This window comes from Rhynchophorus ferrugineus, unplaced genomic scaffold (assembly GCF_030347505.1).
Source record: "Rhynchophorus ferrugineus isolate W39M unplaced genomic scaffold, kcgeb_rfMv2 rfM10, whole genome shotgun sequence".
Lineage (NCBI taxonomy): Eukaryota > Metazoa > Arthropoda > Insecta > Coleoptera > Curculionidae > Rhynchophorus > Rhynchophorus ferrugineus.
This window is the reverse complement of record NW_027472589.1, coordinates 14878336-14902366: the sequence shown is the minus strand read 5'-3', so window position 1 is coordinate 14902366 and position 24031 is coordinate 14878336. Positions and strand designations below refer to the sequence as shown.

At 33.7% G+C, this 24031-nt stretch overlaps 1 protein-coding gene across 1 annotated transcript in view; it reads right to left on the bottom strand.

The window, feature by feature from the left end:
- Positions 1-24031, bottom strand: part of mgl (low-density lipoprotein receptor-related protein megalin) — a 262661-nt gene that overhangs the window by 36211 nt on the left and 202419 nt on the right. Inside the window, exons 4-10 of the mRNA XM_076416595.1 lie at positions 15886-16060; positions 11359-11741; positions 3926-4272; positions 3122-3866; positions 2888-3062; positions 857-1839; positions 617-791 (exon numbers count right to left, since the gene is read on the bottom strand). Coding sequence (XP_076272710.1) covers positions 617-791; positions 857-1839; positions 2888-3062; positions 3122-3866; positions 3926-4272; positions 11359-11741; positions 15886-16060 — 2983 coding nt within the window. The remainder of the gene's footprint in view (positions 1-616; positions 792-856; positions 1840-2887; positions 3063-3121; positions 3867-3925; positions 4273-11358; positions 11742-15885; positions 16061-24031) is intronic.

The following is a 24031-nucleotide window of genomic DNA, read 5'->3' as shown; positions in this document are numbered from 1 at the left end:
ACGTACATATTTTATTTTAAAATGTTTTTGTTTGTGTTAAAAATCTAAGTTTGATTATTTTTTTTTTGATTTTTAATGAGTTCCTTATTTATTTTCTGAAGTCGGTTTAATTTTTTTGTTAAAAATATTTAATTTTTCTCTTTTAAGTGCTAGATATTTACTCAATAAACTAGCAGTTATTTTATTTAATATCACAATGGGTAGGCCAAGTAAAGGTGCAGCCCGTATGAGGAAAAATAGGGATAAAGAAACAATGATTGATAAAATAAAGAGCAGTTCTAGGCCCCGGGGTCTGCTACCTAACCTAGGTGATTTGAGAAATGTTCTAACTGAACTAGAAAAACAAAAAGTTATTGTCCACGCCTTAAACAATTACGCCATAAAAGTAACTGATAATAATGTTTCTACGAGATCTTATATACTATAGGTAGTGTCTAAAATACAAACCGATTTTCCGTCATATCAGCTCAGCAATAACAAACTATTTGATTATTTTAGATAAAAAAATATGTGAAAACTTTATACGTGCCATTGAAATTTTAGCGTTTCCCTCGGTTTATACAAATGGGGAGCAATTAAATACTTAGTTACTGTTAATAAGTATCGTGGTTCATACCTATTGGGAATACATCTTCCGTTGTCACAGTGGAATTGGGTTGCGCTGCAAGTCACATTCACGCATCCAGTTTCATCGCTGAAGTCCCCGCAATCATTTTCGGCATCACATTTAAACGTCAGTGGAATACAACGTCCCGATTTACATTGAAACTCCTGAGAACTACACGTCGGTTCTGTAAAATTATAAAATAAAAATTATAAACATTGTATCAAAAAACAACAATGAACAATAACGTACTGGTACAGTTCTGTTCTTCGTCACTGTGGTCTAAGCAATCGTCATCTCCGTCACACACCCAAGACTTGGGGATGCATCTTTGATTGTTGCAGGTGAAATCCCAGCTATTCGGGCAAGCTTGCACCGGAGGTTCGTGACTGGGGTCCGGCAGGCAAGTGAAACTGTCGTCCGCCAATCGTTCACCGTAGGGGCACCCGCATTTCGCTTGTAATGCGGTACCGTCCTCGGTTGGTACGGCGAAACACAATTTCGAGCAGGGATTACCCAAAGAAAGACACGGATAATTATCGGTGATGTTCTGCTCGGTTCTTGAGTAGATCTTCACTCCGTACAGCCGATTGGTTTGAGGCTCCCGCACGAGAATCTCCTCACCCTCGCCCGTTAGCTTATGCAGCCGAATTATCGCGTCCAATCTCCAATCGGTGATGTACATGTAGTCGTTGTAAATAACAAGACTGAATGGATGCCTAATGAGTCTGGAGTTTACTGTCTTTATATCAGTACCGTTCAGGTTCGAATGTTGCACGTGATCCAGTAAGGCGTCGCACCAGTACAGCCTATCGGTTTTAAAATCGATGGAGAGACCGTTGGGCCAACCCAGGGTCAAGTTCTTGAACACTGTGAGATTGGTACCGTCGGTCAACACTCTGGAGATGTTAGCGGGCCTGTCCCATTCTGAGAAAAACAGGAATCCTTTGTTGGGGTGAACCACGATGGCTCTGGGACGTTTCAGGTTCTTCAGTAAGGTCCTGCGATAGGTCACGTTCCGGGTGGACAGGACGTTGAGGGTTCCTTTTCGGGAATCGATGTAGTACAAGTTCTTGGCGGCCCAGTCTACGGCTAGACCTTCGACGCCCTCGTTTTGCGAAGCCAGGACGATTTCTTTAGCTTCTCCGGTTCGATGGACCCGATAGATCACGTCTTGGAGTACGTCTGAGTAGTAGATGTATTCCTCGCTAGCGTCGAAGTCCAAACCAACAAATCTAGAAGTGAAAAAATACATTAATTTTTTTCTAGAACGTCAACAATCTGCCCGTGGGCAATAAGTATTATTATATGATTTCCGTTATATTAATATAACTATCCTGGTATGTAGAAGATTGCTTCAGTATCTAATCTATCATCTGCTGTACAAATCTTATTCTAGATACTATTCTAACTTATTTTGAAGTATATCCTAACTTATTCTAACTAATTCTAAAGATTATTAAATCTCTTATCTCATATGTGTTAATTAATTGGTTCGTATGGTAGTTTGCGTTTGAGCCTATGTACTACACTGTTATCGCGCACATTTAACTACAACGGACAAAGTAAATTTGCCTTCAAATAATCTTTTAATACTTCGATACTGAGAGAAAATGTGTTCTTTATGCATCAGTAAAGTGGACATTTTGACATGAATATAGTTAAGGAACTATTTTATGCAATGTTAGTATGCCGATTGTATGTTTCAAGGTTTTCACATTTAATAATAGTTTAATAATAAGTAATAAAAGTAATAGGGAAATAGTTTAAATATATATATACTTTTATAAAATCATCAAGCATTTGGAAAATCCATTACCCTCCTAATACATTCATATAAATATCTTTTTCTATATCAGTTTTTTACAAACCATTTCAAACTTGATCCATTATCTATGGTTATGTTATGTCTCGAGTACTAATGCGTTATTTGGTTCTCATTTCTCAAGCATAAGAAATGCGTAGCATCTTTATTATTATTATTAAATTTTCGACATATTGCCATTAGAGTTTTCATGAAATATTACTTTATCTCAAATGAACTCATAATTCTTTTTAAACAATTGCAACTTTTGCCTGGAGCTGCTAATTCTAATATTGGTTAATGTTCTTATTTAGTTTTTTAATTTAAAGTTAATATGGGTATATATTGTTTAAATAATATTTGATTTGTCATAATTATTTTAATTTGCGAAAAACATAAAATAATAAATATTGGAAAACACCACAATATTTTCTTCTCAGAGTATGGAGATTTAAAAAAAAAAGAGAAACATTACATACCTCGCCCTTCTAGAAACAACAGGTAGTATAGCATCACTGAAACCTTCAATGACCGGGTCCAGAACTTTTCCTTTGATGAACCTCTGTTGGGAATACATGAGAAAATCTTCTACCAGGTCGCAGGTGTGTTCATCAGGCATCAAACGGTACCCAATGTTGCAAGCGCATCTGTAACCTGAAAAATATCGCGAAATGTTATTAGTTCGTGTTATCTGGTGGGCGAGGAAGACTTACCCAGTGCCTTACTATGTCTTCCTTTGCTGGTATCTATTGGTGTCACGATACACATATGTTGGCATCCACTGTTATTGTTACCACAGACATTTCCGGCGTAATATTGATTAAGAGGATGTACAGCTTTGATTCCCTTGGGATCCCTGATGTCTCTCATACGATAAATCGACTGAATGCTGGTACTCTCGTATTTATCCACCGACATAACTCCTTGTTTGGTGCTGTCCGTCCAGTAAATCCTGCTTTCAAACAACGCCAATCGAGCCGGACTTGGTACTTGTTGTCCTCGCACCACCAGGAATCTTTTCTGACCGTCATAATCCACTGTTTCGATGTAGTCTAATAGCGAATCGCACCAGAATACTCGTTGAGCTATTATATCCACTGCCACACCGGATGCTTTGTACGCAGCTTCGGACACGATCGCCTTGGAGTTGGTGCCGTCCATGTTAGCGCGAATCACCTGAGAACTGTCAGCTACGAACATCAAACCGACGGTGGGATCAAGCGCTATGTCAGCGGGGTTGGTTAAGTTGGCGCTCAAGACAATGGCGTGCCATCGGTTTTGACCCGGAGACACTTGTATTTCGAACACGTCGATTTTCTGCCCGATAGCATCGGCGACGTACAGTTTGTCGCCTATCCAGTCCACGGCGATAGCAACGGGCAACCACGTTCCGGGCAGGACGATGTCGGGATCGACGGAGCCGAAGGAATTGGTTCCTTTCAGTTGATGCGAGTGAATCTATCAACATAGAGTCGTTAAAACATCAATGGTATGCACGAAAACCACGTCAAACTTACCCTTTTTGTTTTTACATCGGACCAGTACAGGATGTTCCTGTCGTAATGGTAATCCAGGCCGCTCGCGCCGGTCGTGTTCACCAAGATGCGGACGTTGGTACCGGTGGGGTTCATCACGAAGATGTTCTTGTCGTGGGCGAAGTAGAGCTCCATGGTGTTGGACTCCACCGCGACGCAGCGGTTCTTGTCTTTGAGCGTGTAGCCGGAGGCGCAGGAACAACTGTAGCTGCCCGGGGTGTTGGTACAGAGCTGGTCGCAGTAGCCCCAGAGGGCGCACTCGTCGCGGTCCTCGCAAGTCCGATTGTCCGACGATAGGATCTTTCCGTCGGGGCAGTAACACTGACCACCTTTTTGAGAAAGAAATAAAATATCAGTAAAATAAGGTACTACAATAAATAGATGCTACGCTAACATTGTAAAAAACTATCGAGATGTAGGTCTCCTATTAATTTTTTTGCTTAGTACAATCTTAAGTTACAAATTAATTTTTAATAATATTCGGTTGTACTTGCATTAATACACAAGCAAGGCGAATACGGGATTAATACATTAGTATGTATTTCCCAAATTAAGATTAAATTAAATTACTTAAGCTATATAAGTTTGTGTGGTTTAGTGCGTTAGTGTAGTTTACTGTTGTTCAGTAGCTGTATTGCTTCCACATTGCTGTGATTTAGTAACCTTATTTCATGTTTTAAGGCGAAATCTTGGATCAGTTCATAAATCCATTTGATTTCGAGGTCATCGTGCAACTCTTCGTTGGTTACGTAGCGATAAGCATTGGTAATTAGTCGCAGAACTTTGTTTTGGCTGGATTGGACTACTACTTGGTTCTATGTTTTAGTTCAACACCATATTTGCACCTCATAGACCCCATAGGATGAATGCCAAGGTATTTAGCTGATTCTGCTTGAGGAATCGGGCATCCATCAATTGATTTAATTAGGTTTTTGTAAATTTGTCTCAACGAAAAATTAACATGGATAGATGTGAAGCTATTAAACTGTACTCCTATTAATTGGCAGGAAAATATATATTAAAACCTTACAAATATGGCACCAAAGAGTTTACGAAGAAAACTCTGCTTTTCTCAAGAGCTCTCAGGATTTAGACTGAAATGTAGTTGTATAAATAAGATTTGCTCTCTACTTTCGGCTGCATACATTGGCTCTCTCCACTGCTTTTTAGAATAGTAGTAGGTGCAATTATGACAAAAATATTTAAAAAGTGCACAGTACACAGTTGAGGAACAAATTCAATGACGCATATTGCAATGATTTGTACATGTCTGTCGAATGAAAAGTGAACAAATTCGTCAGCTCAGACCTCTGTGGCGAGATCCATAGGATTTGGATGGAAGATAGAGCGAACAGTTTCGAAAAAATCTACCCAAAAATCATACAAAGAGGTCTGAAAATAGGAGAGTAACATTATCCGTTACAGAAAGTCCTCTAGGTTCTAGTTGTAGGCTGTAAGTTTATTAGATTAAAAAAATCTTATATATATTGGAAGAATCAGTGATGGCTTTTAATTAAACAGTCGTATATCGATTTTGCAATTGATACAACTAGAGCAAAACTACACTAAAAAATATTTAAATATACAAAAAAAGTGTTCGAAAAAATGGTGAAAAAAATTCTCATAATTCCATTGTAACAATGTAGTGAGCAATTTAAATGTTACATTTTCAAGCGTCTGGCCTTTTAAAAGTATAACATCGCAATATCAGACCATTATATTTATTCTCGTGAATTAGAAACATCGGTTTTTTTGCATGTAAATGCTAAATCTACGAAAAAAAGTATTGGACATGGAAGAGTATGACTTGTAATGTTTACCAATACAAACATAAAAAATTCGAACAGTCGAATTCCGTTATTTTGTAGTACTACCAAACTTAATCATATTAATATTCATATATATCATATTCATCAAACGTAAACAACAAAAATCAAGGAGAAGTATTTTGACCAATCTACTAATGCACTAATAACAGATTAAAGAATTACTGCGTTAGAGATTATGAAGTCTTTGAGGGATACGTAAAGACCAATATCTGGAATTGAAAAACTTGAAACAAAATTTAAAACTTTTTTCCCTTTATTTAAAAAGAAAACTTTTACGAATATTAGGTAAAATGGACACCGAGGAAAATTGAAATTATTTGAATATATTATAAGCAAAGTTTTACAATTTTCTTTAAACGTTAATGCACAAGATAAAAAATCTAATATTATATGTAAATAATAATAATAAAATAAGTAAAATATTTGGAGCTTAATACTGTATACCGTTCTTAGGTTGTTTTAGTTAAGGAAGTTTTTTTTATTTCAACTCATTTGTTCTTAATTTTAAGTATCATATATATAATAATTCTCTTTTCAATGAATAATACTCCATAAACAGTCCAAAGTATAAAAGTCAGAAACGCCTGAACAAGGTCAAAAGAATTTGAGTGCTATCAAATATCTTAACTCAATATTCACAGTAGTTAGTTTTTTGTTTGCAAAGAGAAAAGCAGAGAAGAGCAGACAGGATTTAGACTGAAAGGTAGTTGTATAGATAAGATTTGCTCTCTACTTTCGATAGCATAAACTGACTCTCTCCAATGCTTTTTAGAACAGTAGTAGGTGCAATTATGTGAAAAATATTTAAAAAGTGCACAATGCACAGTTGAGGAACAAATTCAAAGACGCAATGAACAAATTCCTCACAGACTTCTGTGGCGAAATCCACAGCATTTGGATGGAAGATAGAGCGAACAGTCTCAAAAAAATCTACGCAAAAATCATACAAAGAGATCTGAAAAATAGGAGAGTAATACTGCCCATAACAAAAAGTCCTCTAGGTTCTAGTTGTAGGCTGTAAGTTTATTAGATTAAAAAAATCTTATATATATTGGAAGAGTCAGTATGATGGCTTTTAATTAAACAGCCGTTTAACGATTTCTGCAATTGATACTAGCTGCTATACTGTATATACTATACTGCAAAGATAACTAGAGCAAAATTATACTAAAAAATATTAAATATACAAAAAAGTGTTCGAGAAAATGGTGCAAAAACTTCTCATAATTCCATTGTAACAATGTAGTGAGCAATTTAAATATTATATTTTCAAGCCTCTGGCTTTTTACAAGTATAACATCGCAATATTAGACCATTATATTTATTCTCGAAAACTTCAGTTATATCCTTTAATAATTTATAATGTTTTAAATATTTTCGTCTTTAAAATAATCTTTATTAGATACGCTTAGTACAATCTTAATTAGAAATTAATTTATAACTACATTTCATTTGTACTTGGATTAATTCACAAGCAAGACGAGTGCGAGAAAATACATCAATATGTATTCCTCAATTATAAAATTATAATAACTTATAGCTATGGTTTACACTAAAGGTATACACTTTATATAAGTTCGTTTGGTTTTGTTCGCTACAATCTCCTGACATTCTGCGCGCTGTCCAGCAGTTGTTTTGCTTCCACGTTAGTATGATTTAGTAATCTTCTTTCGTATTTCAAGGCGAAATCTTGGATAACTTCGCAAATCCATTTGATTTCCAGGTCATCGTGCAATTCTTCATTGGTTACGTAGCAATAGGCATTGGTAATCAATCGAAGAACCTTGTTTTGACAGCGTTGTATGACTAATTGATTCGAATATTTAGTGAAATCCCATAGGTCCAAATTGGCTTTATAATTGTCTTATAAATCAACCTATTTGATTTTAGATCAAGTTGAGAGTATCTTCCGACTAACCAGTATAGTTGTTTTATTTTGGTTCTGTGTTTTGCTTTTTGTCTAACATTATGTTTCCAATTTCATCTACCGTCAAGATGGATTCCGAGGTATTTAGCTGATTCTGCTTGAGGAATCGGGCATCCTCCATTGAGTGATATAATTAAGTTTTTATTATTTCGCCGCAATGCAGAATTAACGTGGACAGATTTGGAGCTATTAGTTGAATTTTCCAATCTTTCGTCCATTTGTAGATTTTGTTGACCGCCACTTGTACTTTTTCTATTGCCTTAGGCAGAGATATGTCGTTTGCCATAATAATTGTGTCGCCAGCAAAGGTTCCAAGTAGTGTTTCTTTTGTTGATATTCCAGTTAGCAGCGAAATAGGCCTGTAAGATTCGACTTGTTCTTCAGGTTTGTCAGGTTTTTTGAGCATAATTATTTGTGCCACCTTAAAGCATTCCGGAACATGCTGCAGTCTTAAACAGGCATCAAATATATATGTCAACATGATGATGATTACTTTTCGTGAGAATTCTTTCAATAATCCAGGTGAAATGTCATCTATACCAGGTGCCTTTTTAGGATTGAGGTTATCAGTTTCAGTGGCAACTTCCAATGGAGAAATTAGATTTAGATCTACACCGGGTTGATAAACATTTAAAATACATGTATAACGACTCAATAACTTCTTTAAATACTATAGTTCATATGATCACATTTAAAATCCTTTTACAAAAATTCTGTATTTGATAGGTATTATGAAAAAAACTGTGTAATCAACGCATGGTATTTTTATTTATGTTATTATTTCATATAGAGTAATACTGGCCTAATATATCTTTACAATTAGATTGCATATTTTCTTGGCATTTTAATAGAAACAGTTCAGAAATTCTATCTGCACAAACTTCTTGAGGCAAGAAACCGACTGTTATAAATGAAGGTTTTCTTCACGAAAACATTTTCTTGATGATTTTTGGCATCAATAGATGCATATTTTGTAAAAAAACCTAATTTTGCGAAGTGTATCTACTGAATATTGGCACCTTGTGAATTTACCATTTATACCGGTTTTTTAACCCATCCATGTAGCGCATCTTTGTTCTCATTTCAAATTTATATTCTACATGGTTTTAAAATGATAAATTTCCTATTCATAGATTCAGTTCAAACAATTAATCTTTATATTATTATTTTGTTATATACGTGATTAATGGATTGGATTACTACTTGGTTTTATGTTTTAGTGCAACCCCATATTTGCACTCCGTAGGTCCCATAGGATGAATGCCGAGGTATTTAGCTGATTCTGTTTGAGGAATCGGGCATACATCAAGTTATATAATTAAGTTTTTGTCATTTCGCCGCAATGAAAAATTAAAATGGATACATTTGGAGCTATTAAGCTGTACTCCTATTAATTGGCAGAAAAGTATATATGAAAACCATACAAATAAGCGCAAAAGAGCTCGTCTTTTTTTTCATTCTATTCATAGATTCAGTTCAAACAATTAGTTTTTATATTATTAATTTGTTATATACGTGTTTAATGATAATCCAATCACTAATTACTGTAGTTACTGTAGTGTACTTCTCAAAACTCATCGGAGATAATTTAATTTAATGGTAATCACCGTAAAAACAAAACATAAACGAGATGATAATTAATCTTGCACAGTTATTGATTATAATAATAACGATTAATACAAGTTTTGTTTTGTGTTTTATGGAAGCAAAATATACGCTATAAAACTTAATCATCTTATTTAATTATCAAAATCAATTATTTTAACTTATACAATAACAAACAATTTATTTTTATTATTATTTGCAGATAAATCGCCAATATTCGGATCGATTGGGTAAGTGGAATAAGTGAATTTTTCTTTTGTCTCTTTTTTAATTTATTTTTAAATAATTTATTATTGTTCCAAAATGGAAATTAAAATATTGCTAGCAAACTTTTAAATAACAGCAGACATTTTCATATTAAATCATTGATACTCAAATGCTTTAAATATAATTATAGTTAGGAGTTTTCTTAAAACTGCATTCTTTAAGCTTTTGTGGCTTTAACTAATCGGATCCAATTGCCAATATGATATAAAACCTAACCTGTATATGATATAATATAATCAATTAACCAGTTTTAATAATTGAGTGATAAATATAGTAATTTTCTATTCTTCTAATTCTAAATTCATCAAATGATTTAATTGATCAAAATTCAATTATTTTTTTCTAAAATTTTGATATATTAACAGGTAAATTCAAAAGTCCCGGACCTGATACATAGATGGCGCTACTAGAATTAAATCTATATGTTTTTCAGTTAGCCCTAACCCTCAAATGATGCGTGTATAAATTTGACAGCTGTCAGATCATTACTTTGTGAATTATAGCATTTTGAGTGAAGCAACTTTTGTTATTGCTTGTAAAATATTGCTTTTTGAAGGGAAAAAATACAGTTGAAGCAAAAACTTGGCTTGATGTCGAGTTTCTGGACACTGCCCCAGGAAAATGAACCATCAAGGATTGGTATGCTAAGTTTAGACGTGGTAAAATGCGGTGAAGGCAGTGGACGCCCAAAAGAGGTTGTTACCGACGAAAACATTTAAAAAATCCACAAAGTGATTTTGAATGACCGTAAATTGAAATTGAATGAAGTAGAGGACACTCTAAAGATATCAACTGAACGTCTACATAATAATTCACGAATATTTGGGTATGAGAAAGCTCTGGGCAAAGTGGGTACCGCGCGAGCTCACTTTTGACCAGAAACAACGACGAGTTGATGATTCGGAGCAGTGTTTGAAGATGATCAAGCGTAATAAACCCGAGTTTTTGCTTCGATATGTGACAATGGATGAAACATGTCTCCATCATTTCACTCCGAAGTCCAATCGACAGTCATCCGAGTGGACTGCACACGATGAACCCTCTCCAAAGCGTGGGAAAATGCAACAATCGGCTGGCAAGGATATGGCATCTGTATTTTGGAATGTGTACGGAATAATTTTCATTGACTACCTTGAAAAAGGAGGGACCATCAACAGCGACTATTACATAGCGTTATTGAACCGTTTGAGGGACGAAATCGTCCAAAAACGGTCGCATTTGAAGAAAAAGAAGTGCTGCTTCACCAAGACAATGCACCGTGTCAACAAGTCAGTGAAAACGATGGCAAAAATCCATGAATTTGGCTTCGAATTGCTTCCACTCCAGATCTGGCCCCCACCGACTATTTCCTGTTCTCAGAATGCTCGCTGGGAAGAAATATTCGTCGAATGAAGAGGTGATCGCCGAAACTGAGGCCTTCTGAAGCCAAGGACAAATTCGTACTGCAAATATGGTGTCGAAAAGTTGGAGGATCGCTATAATCAGTGTATCACCCTTGAAGGAAATTATGTTGATTAAAAAAACCTAATTTTGCCAAAAAATATGTTTTACTATTGTAGGCCGGGGGTTTTCAATTGTCCTGTTATAAGCGTTGATATATAATGCTTTTGACGAAAAGTGCGTTTCAACAGCGTGATTTTTGTCCCAGTTTTAGACGAAATTTGGTGCCAATTTATTGGTATACTATTTTTATATCATTTTTATTACAAAATATATTGTAAAAATGAGAGTTATAGCCTGATATGTACAAGTGTATATATGTGTGGACTAAATTATGATAGACATACCGGTTAAGGAAGCTTGACATTTGTGTTCACACCGTAGCAATGGGCAACCGAGCTTGGAGCAAGCCGCCTCTTCGTCAGCGTGATCTTCACAGTCCTGTTTGCCATCGCAGAGTTTGCTCTTCGGTATGCATTTGTACGTTCCCTGCGGAGAACCTTTAGGACACAAGAACTTGTTATCGGGACAAGCGATGGCGGTACAGTTGACTTCGTCGCTGCCATCGGAACAGTCTTGATATCCATCGCATCTGAACGCCCCTGGGATACAGAGGGCGTTAGCGCACCGGAACTGGACACCATGACACACGGGGAAATTGCAGTTTTGCTCATCGGAGTTGTCACCGCAGTCGTTCTTGTGGTCGCATTTCTGCGAAGCTTCAATACATCTACAAAAAGAAATTAGGTTAGTTTAAATAACGAAAGATTTTAAGTAATAATTATATAATAGCTGTAGTGGAAAGAAATCCATTTTGATTTTTTGATCATTTAAATCCATCGTTTTCAAATTAATTGTTTCGTCAAAAAACTGGAAGAGTCAATTTTCAGAACTTCCTCTCTCTCCCTCTTAAGCGAGGGTTTTCACCGCCAAAATTCACGGTATAGCAAAATAGGAAGAAACAAAAGGTTATCACTTGGTGTCAGGTCCGAGCTACAAGATCGATGTACAAGGGCCTCCCAACTAAGCTTCCGGAGCTTCTAGTAGGTTATTATCGATGTGTGTCGCCTGGTGTTGCTTGTGAAGCACTATTCCTGTCCTAGCGCTTCTGAGCGATGACTTCCTTCAAATGATTCAACTGTTCACACTGCAGGTTCGAATTAAGAGTTTGGTTGTAGTGCAGCAACTCGTAATATATAATTCCTTTTCAATGAAATTTGAGGTTTTATTTGGTTTGACTTATGCGGCACCCATACATCCAGTTTTTTTATATGCAACCCTTTATAAATGGTTTCGTACAGTTTTTTTGGACAGAAACAGTGTTTTTACAATCTTGACATCCAAAATCGAAATGTATCTTGTCGTCTGGTGGAAAATATATGATATGATGGAAAATAATTGGAAAATGATTAATTTTTTACTAGGCCTTCTATATTAATATAAGTTATATTATGATAACAATCCATATTATTCAAACAAAATATTATTTTCGAGATATTTTTTGTAAAAGAAGTGTCTGGAAAGGTACCTACAGAATTAGATAAGTATTTTTAACCAAATATGACATATTAATTTTTTAAAATTTAATATGCTAGTGAAATCAGAAATATTATAAATAAGAAACTTTGGCAGGCTACAATATCTGGCTGCTGAACTCAACATATTTAGAAAAATAGTGTTGAGAAGGAGGAGGAGTATCCTTTTTTGGATTAATATCTAGAGAAAGGAGATGTAGAAAATTTTATTATAATAACGACTTATTTCAGTGTATTCACAGTAAAACAACATAAAGACGGAATAATATTTGTACTTTTTTATACTGAAATTTGTCATAATGGCCATCTCCAATAAACCGAAAACTCTATTAACAAGATAGTTTTGTCTCGTCTGTCATAGTCTGGGAATTTAATTAAAGAGCAAATCAACTTCTGTATTAAGTGAACTCTCGCTTGTTATAACACGGATTGGATGTTTTTTTTACAAACGGTTTAAAAAGCTTCATTAATAAGACTATTCTTATTACTTCATTAATATATACTTGTTCTAGTAATTCCTCCGTATCCAAATTATAATAAAATATTCTTAACAAAAAATTGAACCGACTTCAAAAAATAAATAAGAAAGTCACTAAAAATTAAAATATAATAAAACTGAGATTTTTAACACAAAAACAGTTTATAATAAAATATGTACATATCAGTCGTTGTAATAACTAAATAAAAATAAACAAAGACCTTATTTAATCTATCTACTACACATATTTTATATAAACAATGCAATTTGGAGCCGCCACTTCCAATAAAATACTTTATTGAAAAACGTTTTCAGTATCACAAGATTTATAATAATCGAGAGTTTCCACTGAGTTCAAAAAAGTGGATGGCATGAGCACAACTGTCCCCTACCCCCGTTCTGAGATTACATATAGTCTATTATTTATTGGAATATTCTCAGCAGAATTGTTCCCGATAAGAGCATTAAATTAAATCATTTCCTTCCTGCAAAACTAATACTAGAAAGATCTTTAATATATGACAAATTATAAATAATAAACTCTGTCAGGCTATAGACTTTCTGGCTGTTTAAATCGAAATATTTAGAAAAATAGTAATGAGAAGGAGGAGCAGTATGTTGTTTTGTATAGATAATATACTATAGACAAGGGAGGTGTTGAAATCCATATGGAGAATGTTATTATAATAATGACTTGTTTCAGTGTATAAAAACAGCACAAAGACGGAGAAATATTTGTATACGAAATACTAATATTAAAACTTTCAATTCAATTTATTCTCTTTCCTGGCATCTAATAAATAAAAAGGTAGATAATCGGAACCTTTATTTCACGAAACTTTATCCTAAATGGAAGGTATTTTGATTATGATAAAAGTCTATCCTTTATCAGAATTACCTACTGGATTAAATATTACTTAAGTGAACGCTAGGCAAAAGAGACTATGAATCAAAAGCAAGTATAACAGATCTCATATGAATTTGAATGAAACATCTATAGAAAATTGAAAAAAGGCCAATGAATGAATTGGTTAATATCCAAACACAAAAAAGTTCAATGAAAGTCCATGGTGTATAATTACTCATGTGTGAAATCAGAAATATATGATCAATTATAAATAATAAACTCTGGCAGGTTGTAGGCCATCTGGCTACTCAACTCAAAATATTTAGAAAAATAGCGGTGAGAAGGAGTATCTTTTTTGGATAGATGGCATTCCATCTAGAGAAGGGAGGTGTTGAAATTTATATGAATAATTTTTTAATTTTTTTTGTATACTTTTGTCGTCGTGTAAAAAAAGAGCATAAGACGGAGTCATATTTGTACAGGTAATGCTAATATTAAAGCTTTCAATTCAATTTAGTCTATTTTCTGGCATAGAATAAATAAAAAGAGAGATAATTCCAAGCTTAATTTAAGGAAACTTTATTCTAAGTGGAAGATGCTTTGATGATGATAAAGAACGGTGTATCCTTTATCAGAATTGCCTAGGAGATCCTCAGGGATAATGAATTAAAAACCAGTATATTAGATTTCATATAAATTTGAAGGAAGTATCTATATATAGAAAAAGCTTATGATACCCAAAGTTTATCCTTTACCAGGAATGCATATTGCATTAAGTATTACTTAAATGAACACCAGAAGACTTTAAATTCAATTTATCCTCTTTTCTGATAAAGAATAAATAAAAAGAGAGATAATTCCAAGCTTAATTTAAGGAAACTTTATTCTAAGTGGAAGATGCTTTGATGATGATAAAGAACGGTGTATCCTTTAACAGAATTGCATATTGCGTAAGTACATTTAGAAAAAAGGATAATGAATTAAAAACAAGTATAACAGATCTCATATGAATTTGAAGGAAGTATCTATCAAAAGTCGAAAAAGCGTTCTGCTATGTGATAAATTAATTAATGACTACCTGACAGATTGACTTTTCAACATGTTTCACTTCGTCAAGTGTGAATTTCGTCCAGTGCCTTGAAAATGTCTGAATTTATACTAGGTATACTGCATTTATGAGAAGTTTTATACTTCCATTTGATGAAAAAGGCGCTGGCTGGTCGCCATCGAATACTATCTAAAGTTTATGGCGCCCATGCTCAATCGATTTCAACATGCGAATACTATTTTCGATGTTTTAAAAGTAGTGATTCAGGGTCAAGATAAAGAGCGTTCAAAAACAGACAAAGAAATTGAGGACGAGGATTAGAAGGCATTACTTGATGAAATCATCAATGAGCAGTGTATTGCGCGAAAAACGTCCGACAACTTGTGGCAAAATCGGTGAAAACATACTTGGAAACATAAAAATTGAAAAAAAGCTATATGATAAATTAATTAACACCCGAACACAAAAAATTTCAACTAAAAGCAATGTAACAGGTCCTTCTGGTCACAGGCAAATCCAATATACTAGTGAAATCAGGAATATATGATCAATTAAAAATAATAAACTGTGGCAGGTGTCATCTGACTTTTGATTTCAAAATGTTTAGGAAAATAGCAGTTAGAAGGAGGTGGAGTATCTTTTTTTGGATAAATGATAGAGGATATCACCTAAGAAGGGAGGTGTTGAAATGTATGTGAAAAATTTTATTATAATAATGATTTATTTCATTGTGTAAGAACGTCATAAAGACGAAGTTATATTTGTACACGTAATGCTAATACTAAAATTTTCTATACAATTTTTCTCTTGACTTCCTGACATCGAATAAATTACGTTGAAATATCGGGAAAAAAATATTTGAACAGAGTGAAACGGCGGCTTGTTCTGAACGAAATGAAATTGAATAAGGGAAAACGCGGCGATACGCTATAGAACAAGACGCGAGAGAAGCGATCCCCCGTTTACCTTTGGCCGTTTGCACAACGGAACTGATCCAGCCTGCACGAGATACCGGGACAGTTCTGCTCGTCCTTGCCGCTTCTGCAGTCCAAATAACCGTCGCATTTCTTCTCCTTGGGGATGCAGGGATCGGACGCCTTGGGACCGCAATGGAAATCGTCTGGCTGGCATTTTCGGTACGCTGAAAACGGAGAGAAAGAGAACATTTTAACGTTGAAACGAATTTACTCTTCTTATATTTAAGCTAAAGCTAAGTTTAAAGTAACAATTTTAGAAGCTACAGTTTCTTAAAATTATTAACATACAGCAGCCGCAACATATTTACGGTATTGTACTTATATATACTTGTTCTAGTAATTCCTTGGTATCTAGATTATGATAAAATATTTTTAGCAAAAAAATTGAACCGATATTTTATTTAATATTACAATGGCTATGGCTTTTCCCCCCAAAAAGCAATATTTTATTAACAGGTGAAATTCATTTTTATCGATTTTTTTCAGTAACAAAAGTTGATTCACCCAAAATGCTATTCTAGTAGCGTATCTATGTATCAGGCGGGGGACCTCTTACTTGTTCCAACATGTGAGCAGTAACCCTATCTTGCGCATATCTAGCAGCGTTTCACTTTCCATCAATAACCAATATACCATAAAAAAATGAGTCGATAGTTGTATAGCCTAAGACACATCGTTGTGTCGAAATAGAATCCCTAAATTTTCTGAAAGATAGGTAACTGTAGCGGCTACCGATTTTCAAGTTAAAAACATTTAAAACTAATTTATAGGCCGAATAATATATCATGGACTCTTGAGAATACTTCGAAGAACATTGTTTTAATATGTTTGGATCATAGCGATATTGGATGTCTTTGTACAACCTCATAGTTGTAAACCGTACATCCACAGAGGTTTCAAAATGTGTAATTACAATTTGTTATGAAGCTTCAACAAAATTACTCTAAAACAATTTATCACTCGAAAGTAGTCATTTTTTTTGTATCCGAACTCCACATATATAGACTTCGTACCATCTAATTTTATTCGCCATTTCTTAGTCCGTTTATGTCATGATACTACATTACTTATTAACAGCTGTTTATAGTCTATTTATTGTTGTTTCAATGTTGTTTGTTACTTGTAGCTACGAAGGCAGTATCATTATCAAATGTGACCATTGTTACCATTCCAAATTGGTCTAAAGATGGATTTTAAATCTAAATATTCGTCGAATTTTATTTTACAGTGACAATCAGAGATAACTTCCATTTTATACGAAAACAGAACGAAATGGTTGACTTCAAAACAACAACATTAAATTTCTTGTCGTTTTTTACGTCAAGTTGAAATTTTACCAGAAAATTAGTTTTTTAAAACATAAAGTACTATTCGTTAAACGAATTGCTAAGTTCTACAGTTAAATGTACGCCGATGGACACATTGTTCTAAATTGCAAAGGAACTTTGATTAAACATTTAAGATTATATAAAACGCGTCCCAATTACCAATCAACATTTCAAATTGTTCGCGAACTAATTACGAAAACGCCTCGCTCGCCATATCAAAGAGTTGAAGGTGAATATTTCAGACTTCGGAAGCTGCATAAATCGACCTAAATGGAATATCGTTGTAACTTTTTAATCAGGGCCCCTTCGAAGCGTCGCTATATATCAAGTTGGAAGTTAATTGATTTAATTTGCTGTTTATTGATTGTTTTATCTATGGGCTCGATGTGTCTATAGCGGAGGAGATTTCGTGTAATTAATTAAAATGTTTTTAGCAACAGTTTCTTCGTTAACTTTTCTTTATCAGTTTCGTATAACTCGATATAACACCTGGGATAAAAAATCTAATTTAATTAAAACCGGAAACAAACTCCAATAAATATATTCCCGACTTTTAATCAATAATCCTGTAGTTTATAATCCATATTAAAATAACACATCGAAATCTCTCATAATGGGCATCTCCAATAAACTGACAACTCTATTAAGAAGATAGTTTTTCCCAGTCTGGGAATTTAATTAGAGACGAAATCAACTTCTCTATTAAGTGGACTCCGTCTTGTTGTAATCTGACGACAACGTCTGGTGTTTTTTATAAAACGTGTAAAAGCTTAATTAACAAGGCAATATAGAATTAAATGAAATTAAGGTTATTTGTGAATTTCTTCTACATACTGTTAATCTATAAATATTTCGAAATAATTATTGCCTTATTTAAGAAAGTACTACATATTTTTTTTCTGTTTCTGGTAAAATAATGTTTATACATGTCACTGCTGTTTTTTTTAATATATGCAAAACAAAATATCAGATGGTTTGATTCTTTTGAGTCTGTGTCCTATTCTGGTGGTATTCAATAGTTGTAATATTTCAATATTCGTGTAGTAGTCAATATAGAATGGAGTCTTTCCTCATGCCCCCTTGCAATTCACTTGATTTCTTGACTGACTGTGGGTATCTGAAGGTCTCGATGTAGATAATCAGTCCTATAGGTGCACCCACAATACCTCTCAGGACTTCCTGACTCCTGTTCTGAAAAATTTGTATTTTATTTATGTTACTCTCTGCAGAATATCCCCATAATTGAATTCCGTATGTCTATATAGGTGTCAATATTTGCTTATATAATAGTAATTTCTTATATACTGATAATTGTGATTTTCTTCCAATTAGCCAGTACATTTTCCTATATTTCAATTCCAATTCTTTTCTTTTCTTCTTTATATGTTTCTTCCAGCGAAGTTTTGCATCAAGATTCATTCCGAGATATTTAGCGTTGTTGCTATATGGAATGATAGTATTATTTAATGTTATTGGTGCTTGTACGGTCTGTTTATAGGTGAACTGCACATGTACAGATTTACTTGCATTAACTTTTATTTTCCATGCTTGTGTCCAATTATTTATATTGTCACTTGCCTGTTGTAATTTTTGTGAGGCTTCTTCACTATTGTCTCCGACAGCTATAATCGCAGTATCATTAGCAAATATAGCCATCGTAATATTTTCCGTTTGTGGTACATCGTAAGTGTAGAGTAGATAAAGCATTGGTGCCAGTACACTTCCTTGTGGTACACCTACTTTAGATTATTTTATTGTAGAGTAAACTTCTTCTTGTTTGACTCTAAACATTCTGGTTGTAATGTATGATTTTAATAGTTCGGTGTGTTGTTTTGGTAGTATTTTTTTGGTATAATTCACTAACGTCTTTGAAATTGCTGATCATTATTATTGAACTTAATGTGCAAGGGATTAATTTAAACCAAAATTGCTATTTTTGAAGTGTGTGAAACCCTAGTTTAAGCTAAAGCAGAAGAGGGAGGGTTGCAGAATATTTGGTCTGTATTTCATGTCAACATGTCTTCTGCATTGCTCAAACAGTTCATAATCGTCAAGACTCTTTTGAAGTCGTATTAAGACAGCTGCTACTATTAAGTCAGAAGATATAGAACGCTTCTTAAATAAATTACCCTCATTAGTGAAATATTAGAATCTAAAAGATATTCCTCGCGCGCTTTTTCTGCCCATTAAAGTGCTAAAATCTAAATGTAAATAAATGTGTTGGCGGAAAGACGTTAAAAAGGAGATTTGCTCTAACAAACTATATAAATATGACTGGTATGAAATATTAGTCATAAAAGAAAAAGGCTCGAATAGTATTTACCATAATGGAAGAACCATTCCACGACAACTATTTTCTTTGTCATAAGATTATTTAATCATTAGATCAGTCAATACATAATAGTTATAACTATTATTCTGGAATTAAGTGGAATCAGTTGGAGTGACTTCAAGGATCATGTTAATATTTTATGAGAAAAACTCACATTCTTAAGCAAAATCAATACTGTTTTTATGAAGATATCCAGGACGGATCCTACTTTTGTACAGGATCATGCAAGTGTAGTTCTTCCGACATGATACTCAAATATTATCATAAAGATCGGAAAACATTTTAATTAACGACAAACAATACTGAAAAACTATATGTATAACATTGTTTCAGGTTTACATTAAACTACAACTATACTACTAGTACACTGTCTAGGAATATTTACTATTACTTTCTATATTTTGCCGTAAAAACATTGATTTCATATTTAAGTATTCTTAAAAAAACTTTATTTATATGTTCATAAAAATAAATATAGTGTGAAAATTCTTAACTTCCTTGACGGCAAGTGAGTTTACCAAAGGATTTTTGGGTATATTTTATGGTGATTTCAAAACATTTCGTTTATTCCATATACTACAATATTTAATAATACCATCACAGCTTAAAATGCCATACTGAGAATATTTTAAACTGTTCAAAAAGAATGATTCAATGAAAGAGAAACTAATCATACATTACTCCCTTTGGAAAACAAGACAAAAAATGTAATAATAAATATACATCTGCAGAATATTAACACCTGTTTCATAAAAAAATTATTTTTCAACCAATATATTAAAATATAGGACCATTTTGCGGCATAATTCAAAAGAAGTTAAATATCTTGGGCACTATAAAAAATTATTTTCGTCTTTAACCCTTCCTCCCGGTTTCTTCTAATATAAACAGAATTTTGGCCGAAAACACTGTCCAACAAAAAATAATATCAAGATTTATTCTTTTCATGGAATAAATATTAGCCTAAAAACCTAAAATTATGTTGACTAAAATGATTACAAAATGAAATATAATTATTCTAGATTATGCAGTACATTCTAGATATATATAGAGTTATTTTACGTTCATAAACAGTTTTTAAATAACAATTCTTTCAAAATATTCTCAATTCTCAATAATAATTTTCTTGATTTTTCTATTCGCTATGAAGGCCATTCGCCATTCGCTATGTCAGGTCATCAAGCCTAAAAAAATCATTAAACATTTTCTTATATAAATCAGTTTGTTATGTTGTTATGATCATTAAAGTTTTGACTTCTTCGACAACCCCTAGCCTGAGATCACTCAGTTCCGCTTGTCTCAGTCATAGTTTCCAACACCTTAAAACCAAAAACTAACCTCTGGAAAACTTGCAGTCTTCTACTATGCGTGCAATTTTGACGTTACATTTCATAATTTTCGAAAGGATCGGACCAGGTTTATGTGGAACATGATTTTTATTCTTTGGTATTCTCTGAGACATATTTTTTATGTTTTGTAGACTCTCACCAAATAATAGGAACAGCAAAAGTTATTGTAAGAAATAGTTTTAGTTGGTAAATAAAATACACATAATCAACAAAACGTTATAGTGATAATTATGTTGAAATTAAATACGGTGCTTCAATGGTGATTATAATAATATTCGTTTATAATGTTAGCAAAATACTTTGTGATACTTATACGTGAGTCAAAATGCCAGCCTTTGTATCCAGAATAGAATAACACTGTTCTATATTTTCTCACATTAATAGGATCAATTTTTCTTCTTCAGGCAGTCTCATAAAATTAATCTAGTTAGTTTTCAAACACATATGCATAACCCATGATTTGTTGTGATTACCTTTGCTGCTCTAAATGACGAAATAAATTTAATGCATTATTTAGTCACAAATATAGAAATTAAGTTTATCTATAAACATTTGGTTTCGTATTTTTCAAGAAATAAATTGATTGTCATAAATAAGAGTTTCGCTTGGTGATTTATTTTAATTTTTATCATAAACAAATACATATTTGCTAAAAAAATCTATTTTTCAATGATTTGTTCCTGCTAACACTTGAATGAACTTGAATGATGACGTTCGAATATGACTTCGAAGGAGAGCAAATCGTTGGTGCTCGGTTAGCGGGAGCATCTGAGATGAAAACAGCTGAATTGTTTAACGTTTCACAAGGTACAGTATCTACGGTAATGATAGCATACACAGAATATGGTAAAACGTTATCGGCGGACAGGAATAGTGGGCGAAACTTAAAGTTAACTGAAAGAGACCGACGAAGTTCGTACTTAAAAATTATTGTAGGCAAAGAACCACCGCATCAAAAGTGACATCAGAATATAGTACTCACTCGAGTAACAAAGGTTCGACAAAAATAATACAGCGGGGGCTTCACACAGCTAACATTCGTGGAAGAACAAAAGAAGCCTAGTGCCCAGACTACCTGCTTCCTACGGTCAAGCATGGCGAACAATATCGTGGTAGTCAGCTGGTTCTCTCATTCACATCATTAGTTGAATTACTGCGAATGAATATCTCGGTATACTCAATGAAGAAGTTCTTACTATGACTAGCATATTGCTGCCAAACACTGCCATATTCACATTCAAGAAGGTTCAGTCCTGGTTTGAGGAGCATCAGAATATCATCAAACGTCTTTTCTACCAGCACAATCGCTAGACCTCAATATAATTGAACCGTTATGACCTTTAGTGCGGAGAGTGCTAATTGGATATCTATCTCCAACATCACTGAAAAAATTGGCGGATGTTTTGGAACAAGAATGGGACAACATTCCCCTACGAATCTATTCTGTGATGAATCGTAGCTGTGTTAAGAGCAAATGGTGATTCAATACCTTATTAATAAATATTTTGTATGTGCCAGATGTGCATACTATTTTCTCCATCCCCTGTACTTTGTAATTTAATTTTTAAACAAATAAGTATGTTCTAACCAAACTTCAGAGCTCGTAAGCACTAGCAGGACTCTACTAAAAAACACGCCAAAGCTCCCACTAAGCCGTCGCCGGCATCACCGACTGTCGTAGTTTCGCTTTAATATTCTCGGAGGCCATTTGAATGAATCGTTCACCCCCTGGACCGGAGATTTGTGCACCTTTTTACGACGGTTCGCGGCCATCCCACGGATTCCACCACTTCCACAGGGTCGTTGGGTAATTTATACGACTCCCGCCACCGCGAAACTTCGTTGCCGAAGAAATCTTAAGGGGGATTTGTCGGCCGGAAAGAGTTCCGAAGTAATTAAGCTTTCGTTAAGTTCGTTCGCTTATATCGCGAAATAACGAAAAGTTAATTTTTCGTATTTCGGGTGTGGTATTTAGTTTTAAATGATTTGTAACCGATGACGTCATTGGGATCTGGTAACGTTTTGGTGAATGTAGTCGACAATCGCTATACAATCAAGTTGTCGTTGTTCATTTGCTTTAATTAAAATAACGATGGTATACATCTCTGTATTGTAAAAACTTACGATTAACATGCTTTCATGTCAGTATGTATATAAATACTGGTTTAGGAGATTTGGAATACATGATTTCAGTGTGAAAGATAGAATGCTTCAGAACACATTGAATGTAAATCCAAGTTAAACATTATTACAAGAAATACTAAAGCTTAGCCGATAAACTATAGGTCACAGAAATGATTTAGAAAAAAATACAAGAAATGATTGATATTTCCATAGAAAGAACTATGGGCGAAAATGAAGAAGACAGAAGGACATATTGTTTTATAGGTATTAAAACTGATGAACTAACTGCGCTAAAAAAACAGACTGTATATATCGAAAATCAAGACTATATAAAAAAAAATGTTGTTATTGTTATGTTTGCTATTTGTATTGGCTTATGGAAGAATATATCGTTGATTTCTAAGATAACTTAGTTAACGATATCGTTTACATTATTACTTGAGCTGTTACCTCTCAAAGCAATTAAAAATATATTAATATTTTATATTATATTAAGATGATTACTTTTATATTATCCTTAGTGATTCAACGATCATCCCAGAGGGCAATAAGTATTTCTTTTGAGAATTATTATTTATATGCCATGTAGAAGATCACTTCCGTAAGTGATTTCGTGTATAAAATATCTTATTTTCACCCTTGTTCTTCTGTACATTAATCAGATCGGATAGTAGCAAACATTTATTCTTCGCACTTTACTGTTATTAGTCAATATCAAGTACATTGTGGTGTACTCCTTTGAAGTCCTTAAAAAACTTCTAGAGGGATATCACTATGGCACTATTACTATAGCACACAACACTTTGTTTTGGAACCACTGAACGATGGCTGTATTAGTTTGATTCCATAGGACTAAATTGACCTAGGTATTATTATTATTATAGTAGTATATTATTAATATTTATTAGGGAGCAAATCCTACCTAAAGTAAAAGTTGCATGGGTACATTTTGTTTCATTGGCTTTAATACGCCAGGTTTTCAGATACAATATTTTACTAAGG